We start from the raw sequence: 7,726 nt of genomic DNA, 5'->3' as shown, positions 1-7,726 counted from the left end.
CAACGGTATATGACGTCACAGGATTTTTTTTGTGTCGAATGTGGCTATTTTCTGCGTCTCGCCGCGAGGTTGCAGCACTGTATCACATGGTTACAAGCATACGTGCCCGTATTGGTTTGACGTCACTGTTCCCTTTCACTCTGTTTGCGTTGCCTAGCAACACAGCTCGACCAGAAGACAGTATCAGTCCAGCAGTGGCTGTCGAGAAGTGTGGTTGGGTTTGGAAGTTGCGGACTGGTAGCTGCTTTCAGTTGTCACTGGCGTTGACAGCTTGCGCAGCAAGGTTAGTTTTCGTGTGTTTTCGTTTCCTAACTGGGAATGGCTCAATATTTGGCCTTAAGAAGACCATGTTTATCCTCCGCATGACTGACTCAATGCTAGTAGACTTCTGCAGTGTGCGCTATTCATAACCTGAATTTAAATTTTTTTAATGTGACATTTTCGTTTGAGGTAAATGCAGCCTTTGCTGGGTTCTCAGTGTAGTTTGTGTAGCGTGTGGGGTTCTCCTATTAAACAGGCCTGTTCAGCAAAAGTAAGCTAGGGGCGTCTGACGGAGGCAGTTGGTACAGTTGTTAATGATATCTTGCAGGGACGAAAGTGCTGTTCCTGCATTTTGCACAGTGAAAGTAACATAATCACTAATTAGAATGAAAATTGCTAAATATACGTATGTTGTAATAGTGAAAGTGATAGATGTCATGATTTGCGACAATGAAAGCAATGCAGTTGCTAGTAATGAAACTTGCTAAACAGTCGGTAAGGACGAAAGTAATGCTCACAGAATTGTTTACATTTTACGAGGACAGTAATGTGATTCGTGCAAGAAGCGACCGTTACGGAGTTAGGGCCAGCTGAGGTCCGTCCGTCCTTCCTTCCGATTGCTTCGCTTTATGTAACCGGGTTTCCTTATCATGTCAGAATTGTAACTGTAGCCTCTTGTTTCCAGTGCGGCTCCCTGCAGATCGGTGAGGACTGTCGGCGTCACGTGACTATCATGGAGTCCCTCAGCAACGTCAAGAACAGCAGCATTGAGGACAGTAGCACCGGGAGTGGGGGTGGCGGTGGCGGTCAGCAGAGACTCGCCGTGTTGAGTTACGAACAAGTGCGACGCCTCAATGACGTCATGGACGAGGTAGTGAGCATCCACGGGCGGGGAAACTTCCCCACTCTGGAGGTGCGTCTGCGCGACTTGGTGACCGTGGTTCGCGCCAAGTTGGAGGCGGACACAGCGTCTGGCGGCGCCGGTATGCGCGTGCGTGACATCCGGCTGAATGGCGGCGCCGCGTCGCATGTCCTGGCTACCGAGTCGCAGCCGTACAACGACCTGGACCTCATTTTCGGAGTGGAACTGTCAGGGGGTAGGAACTTCGATCGGGTGAAGAGCGCCGTACTGGGCTCGCTGTTCGACCTGTTACCGGAAGGCGTGAGTCGGAAGAGGATAACCACCTGTAGCCTCAAGGAGGCTTACGTTAGTAAGATGGTGAAAGTGAACCAGGATGGGGACCGCTGGTCGCTCATATCGCTTGGCAATTCGCGCGGACACAAGAACGTCGAGTTGAAGTTCGTGGACTCTATGAGGCGCCAGTTCGAGTTTTCCGTGGACTCTTTCCAGATAGTCCTGGATTCGTTGCTCCTCTTCTACGAGTGCAGCGAGCTGCCGATAGGCGAGAACTTCTATCCGACTGTGGTTGGTGAGTCTGTGTACGGCGACTTCCAAGAGGCGCTGTACCACCTGCACAAGAAGTTGATCGCGACACGTCACCCCGAGGAGATCCGTGGGGGAGGCCTCCTCAAGTATTGCAACCTACTGGTGAAAGCGTACCGCCCCGCGCGGCCAGACTACATCAAGACTCTGGAGCGATACATGTGCTCTCGCTTCTTTATCGACTTCTCGGACATCGGGCAGCAGAGGGCGAAGCTGGAGAACTACCTGTGGAACCACTTCGTGGGGCCTGACGAGGAGAGCCTCAAATATCGGTACCTCATGCTGCTGCACAATGTGGTGGAGGAGTCGACGGTGTGCCTCATGGGGCACGAGCGTCGCCAGACGCTGACGCTGATCGAGGAGCTGGCGTACCTGGTGCTGTGTCAGGAGCAGCAGCGTCTGCTGTCCCAACACCACCCGCCCACCGCACTGCTGTTCGCGAACGGCTACTACTACGCGCCCTTGCAGCAGCCCTGCTACCACTGCACCTGCAGCTGGATGGCGTGCTCCTCGTGATGGCGCCTGCTGGCCCCAAGACTGTGTTCCCGTCCGACTGTGAAGTGAAGTGGTGGAGGCTATTGACAAGAGCACTCTGGTGGCTCAGTAACTCACTCAAACCAAAATATCTCTTAAGCATTCCACGATCACATGAATTGGTTGAACAGGTTGTGTCAGTTGAAGCAAGAATTGCCAATAATTAACCTGCAGCCTTAATTTCGCCTACTATAATGTTTCTGAGAGTAAAAGGGCAGGTTTAAGTGTGGGGGGGGGGGACTCGTGGCCACAAACAGACATTTGACAGGAGAAAACGGTCAAAGTTTATGTAACTCTGCATCTTTGATTTGCATGGCTGCCCAAACGACTGTAGTGACCTCCTTGTTGAGCGGAGAGCGAAAGTGTTGGATGCTGAAGGGAGGGCAGATACTGGTTCTGCGAGTTGGCAGTGTTTGCTATATTTATGTTCCATGTCTACATATGTTCTGAAATGAACGCCATACTTTTACCCGTCGGCCGAAACCAAGCAGTGAGGACCATTTGCATTTCATTATTACGTAACCTGTAAAATCACTTTTCCTCTCAATGAAAGAAGTTGTAGTGTGTCGCCATTTTAATAAGCAGGTCCGTAATTGAAACGAGTGGGGCAGTAAATCACTTTTACTTGTTTGTGGCATTTCATGAGATGTTTTAAAAGCTATGGAATTTTGATAGAAAGTATGGGACTCTTGTTTTAAAATCCACGTGATAGAAACACCATTGGCATAGAGTAAGCTCAGAATTTTACGTGATACTTGTAAGCTGTCAGATTACTGTTACGGGGGAAAGAGCAGCAGAAAAGTTTTGCATTCTTCTCCAAAGATTCGCAGGCATGGTAAGTCGAGTTCCCCCCACCACTTTGGAAAAGACGATTGTGAACAAATGTGCAACAGAGCCGTTGTTCACGTGAGAGCATGCCCATGCATTCGAGTGTCTTGAGTAGGGGCGAAATGGTTTATTGCAGTGTTCAAGTTTTCAATCCCCCCCCCCCATTGTATTGTGATAACCATTGTCTGTCGACGTTTGTGGGCTGTTCGAAGTGTTCGAACGAACCCTGCAAATCTTGCCAGTGCCAACTAGATCGTTGTAAGGTGACTAGGTTATGTTTTCTTAATTGAGACCATTTCGTATGTAAGAATTCATTTGCATGTATTGGAAAGAGTAGCTGGCTTAAACTATTTTTGCGAAAGTTCTAGTTCGACGAAGTTAGTGTTAAGTGCGATATTGTTAGTGGCATCATGCTATTGTTGTGATTAGTCTTACTTTAGGATATGAAACCTTGTAGTATTTAACCAATACATTTTTGATATTTCATTTCTTATATGAAGGATGCAGGAACAGGAATCATGTACAGTTTTAGAATACGTAGTTTGGCATAAGATAGGATCTGTATTCTTCGAGAAGACAGGCGCCTTTATTCTGCGGTGAATCCTGCGTCTTACGCATACACTCTGAACTTTTATGGAGACGCTGAACAGTCGCTGTACTTATCCTGAAACTTCAGGCTGTAGGCATTTGTTTTCAGGTGCAATTACAAATGCAGGCCCCGCTTGACCTCCACACCCTCATATTTGGTGTCCCTCTAGCTGCACTAACGAAGGAATTGACTCAAATGTTGGTATGCTTTGTTATAGGCCTATTACATTCTATTATTTTTTTATTTCCGCTGTTTGTGTACTGGCTACATTCTGAATTTCCTGTGGGAATGTGTTCAAATCTCTTGCTGTTTCTCCACCCCCCTCCCCAAAGTTTGAGATCGAATTGTGACATTTTAGACCATATAAGTCGGACTGAAGCTTTCTAAGCGCACACTGTGAATTAAAATTGCCATATTTTGCGCCTCTTTTATTTGATGTAGTTGAATGAATATTGGAAACCAGTTTCTGCGAAATAACGTTTTCACTCTGGTTTTACTGTTGTGATGTATGAAAGCCCAAGTGCTCTCTGCTCGCGTCTCCTGATGTTTCGGCAGGCCGTGCCTCACTAGTCAAACCTGTCCGCATAGTGAACAGTGTCACGTACAAATGGGGGTTAAGCAGTATGTCAGAAATGAGGAAATGGCTTTTCAAGTATGTTAGCTTTCATAAAGAAATAAATTTGCTTTGAAGTCGGATCACTTGTAAAATAACTTGTATGTGGTTGTTTTCTGATTTGGCAGCCAAATCAAAATAATCATAGATCTAGATTTAAAATTCTCCTTCCTTTGTCCCATCGCCTCAAATTGTGATTATTTTGTACCTTTTTTTGTTTTCGGTAGGCGAGACAAGAATTTGCATTGAATTCTCATGAAAACTGTGTGAACTATGAACATGTTTGTATTTAATTCCCGAAAGGTGGAATATTTCCACACAGGAATTGAGTACCAAAATTTTCTTACATGAGATAGATGGTAGAGAAAGAAGCGAACTTTTCAGGACGCGTAGAAGTCGTGACAGGACATGACGTTTTGGAGTCACGTTCTGCCTATTGCGCAAGCGTGAACGTGTTACGTAAGAGTAGTTCAAGTTCAGCGATGGACAGAGGAGAGAGAATCCCAGTTGCTGCTGATCTGTATATGCTTAATTGAAACAGTCAGCTGTCTTACATCTTTAACAACCATTTTAGTAAAGAACTTGGAGTATATGTAGCAATGAGATGGAGCAAGGGACAGAGATCTAGACATATCTGTGAAATATTATAATTCCTTCTGAATGAATCGGTGATTGAACCAATTTTGTGTATGTAGTCGATTAGACTCCACATACCGGAATTGGCATCATAACCTTTTATGAATATTTTCGAAAAAAAAAGAGCATAATTTATGTATGCAAACTGTTTTGACACTATGCTAGCGAAAGTTCAAATTTTAATCTAGCTTAACACTACTAATGTATTTAATTAAACACCCTTAAAGCGAATCCTTGCAGAATATTAGGAAAATGTGTGTTTAACATGTGTTACATGTATGTGGTTCTACAGCATCAGGCCAATGTAAAACACTATCGTAGTGTGTCTTAAGGTAGACGGTGCCTCGGAAAATATAAAATTTATGTGTGTTGCAGACGGCCAGTTCCACGCATTTTTATATTGCACAGTGCCAACCGGCGTAGCGTCCGGATGTTGCAAGAACCGAAAGTTGACCTTGTGGGGAAGAAGGCATGTATCGTGCTCACAGTGAAACTGGCCGTCACATAACTCGGGGGTTCCCAAAGTAGCCGTGTTTGACACGTGACCATGCGGCTGTGTTGCACCCAACCCTCCCGTGTAACGGCAAGCAGTTGAAAACTGTGCCCAGTAAATTATGAAGAAAGTTTTTTTATGTATATATTTTCAAAACACTGACCCCAATAACTCCGTTTTAATCATTACTGAGTATTATTAAAGAGTTTGTGAGTCCGCATTTTTATATCCTATTTATCATTTAATTCCTTTGATGATAGTGTAACATTTGACTTTTCAAATTTTACATCTTAGTTGGAAGCACGCCTAGAAAGGGGCATTCAGAAAACGGCCAGTGATGGTGCTTCGCAGTTTATCGCCTGTTTTTGGCACTTTCAGAGTGTAGATTTGAGGTAGTGACCGGCCTATTTAGTCCTCGCCTGGAGGCTTGGAATTTATATTTATTTTGATGTAATTTGGGAACTCCTGATGTTAAAAAAACAATTCGTCTTATGTGATCCCACAAATTTACTTATACTTCCTCAAGCAGTGACTGTATCTTGTTTTGTCTTACACGAAACTCTCAGGATACCCTATCAAAAGTTCTTGGATTTCAACAGCCACCCAGTTTTCAATTATATATATATATGTGTGTGTGTGTACATTAATACCGTAATAATAATAATAATAAAAAAGAAAATACATTTAATACAGAATGTGATGTCTATTTTGAATGGGCGTTTTGTGTTTATTTTCAATTATTTTTGATGAAAAGCCCAACCAACTCAAAGTGTTATAAAGCCTCCAAAAAATAGTAAATAAAAATATGAAAACATACTGTAATGCCGGGTTATTATTTGTTATTGTCTTCCACCTTACCACTTCCCTCGTTCTCGTTGAACAGACTGCCTGATAGCATTACTTCGCCCTCTCATTGGCTAGAAACAATAATGGCTGCATTTGGACAACGCTGCGCTGAGGCTCGAGCTGTGAGAAATTCGCACCCCGCCTCACTTGATGCCGTTTCACAAGCGTTCAGTGACAAGTGCGACATTAAACAGTACGTACGTAGTGTGCCCTGAGTTAGACGTGTGTGAATATGGAGAGGTCGGGTCCCACTGGAAAGTAAATATACCGCGTGCGTATTACCTTTTGCAGGAAGTGTACAATTTCGATCCATAATAAGGTTATGTCCGTCCGTCCGTATATTTAGTCTCTTTTATTTGCAGTGCTGCTGCGCTTCGTGCGTTTTTTTTTTTTTTTTGCTAATGGCGTGGGACTTAGTCCTTTGTACTGCGTCCACTTCTGGCCTATTGTACCAGCCCCAGATGATAGGTGAGGGTGATTGTGGAGCAGTTGGTGGAATAAAAATTGGCAGGAGAAACTGAAGTAGTCGGAGAAAACCTGCCCCAGCGTCACTTTGTCCACCACAAATCCCATTTGACCAGACCCGGGATCGAACCCGGGCTGCAGCGATCGGAAGTCAGCGACTAACTGCTTGAGCTATGGCGCGGCCCTTCATGCGGGTTTGGAGAATTTCTATATAAATATTAGCAAGTCTCACTTCATGCGCAAAGTTCGAAAAATACAAATCACCGTTACTTTACGTCTATTTGTATGAGGAAACCTGCATTGAATTATGCGAGGTCTTGAGGTATGCATCCTCGCATAAAATTCAATCGTACTGCAGTCTGATGCTCAAGATTATAGTTTTTCTTTCTGCGACCCTCTGTGTTGGGTCCTGGCCGCTTTTTCAGATTCATAATCCTGTACACAGTCGGCAGGACTCCTTGGACGAGGGATCAGCCCGTCGCAAGGCCGCTATCCACCCACAGAACAGCACAAACAGAATAAACGCACGCAGATATCTGTGCCTCGAGTGGGATTCGAACCCCCCCACCCCAGCGTTGGAGCAGGCGAAAACGGTTCATGCCTTAGACGGCGCGGTCGGCCACTTTGAGCGTCACGCGAGGCTGTTTACTAGCACAACAAGTTGACGGACAGTTTCCATCCCTGTTCCCTGCGTAGTTCCAAAAAATCGGTATATGGCCAAGGCGAAGAACTGCTTCTCAAGCCTACATCGCGTCGGTGTTTTCTAGTGGGCTGGAGCGGTTGCCTGCTACAGAAACGCCAGTTCCATCCCAGCATATGAGGACATGTAGCTCGTGTTGTTCATGAGACGTTCCTGCAGCTGCGCCTTTGAAAAGGTACGACGAAAGATAATTCTGTGGAAGCAGTGCCGGAGATATCAGCAGCAGACTGGTGAATGCTGTACGGGGAGCACTCCCAGGCTTCTACATGCACTGCCAAGCCGCGTGTCTCTATAATGTTTGCAGAATTCTGCTTATC

The 7,726-nt window shown here is 45.2% G+C and overlaps 1 protein-coding gene across 3 annotated transcripts in view; it reads left to right on the top strand.

Annotated features, from left to right (window-relative positions):
* LOC111867428 (terminal nucleotidyltransferase 5C) overlaps nucleotides 1-6,220 on the top strand; it is a 57,781-nt gene extending 51,561 nt beyond the window's left edge. For 2 of the 3 annotated variants that reach the window (XM_023857286.2, XM_023857288.2), the window contains exon 2: nucleotides 947-6,220. In XM_023857286.2, the coding sequence (XP_023713054.1) occupies nucleotides 947-2,221 (1,275 nt within the window). In that variant the 3' untranslated portion in view covers nucleotides 2,222-6,220. Of the gene's footprint in view, nucleotides 1-175; nucleotides 284-946 lie in introns of those variants that run through there. The other variant, XM_023857287.2, reaches the window with a different exon arrangement.
* The last annotated feature ends 1,506 nt before the right edge of the window (nucleotides 6,221-7,726 follow it).

The sequence above is a fragment of the Cryptotermes secundus genome, unplaced genomic scaffold, assembly GCF_002891405.2.
Source record: "Cryptotermes secundus unplaced genomic scaffold, Csec_1.0 scaffold423, whole genome shotgun sequence".
Classification (NCBI taxonomy): domain Eukaryota; kingdom Metazoa; phylum Arthropoda; class Insecta; order Blattodea; family Kalotermitidae; genus Cryptotermes; species Cryptotermes secundus.
Note: the sequence above shows the minus strand (reverse complement) of the source record. Positions and strands in the feature narration are given on the sequence as shown.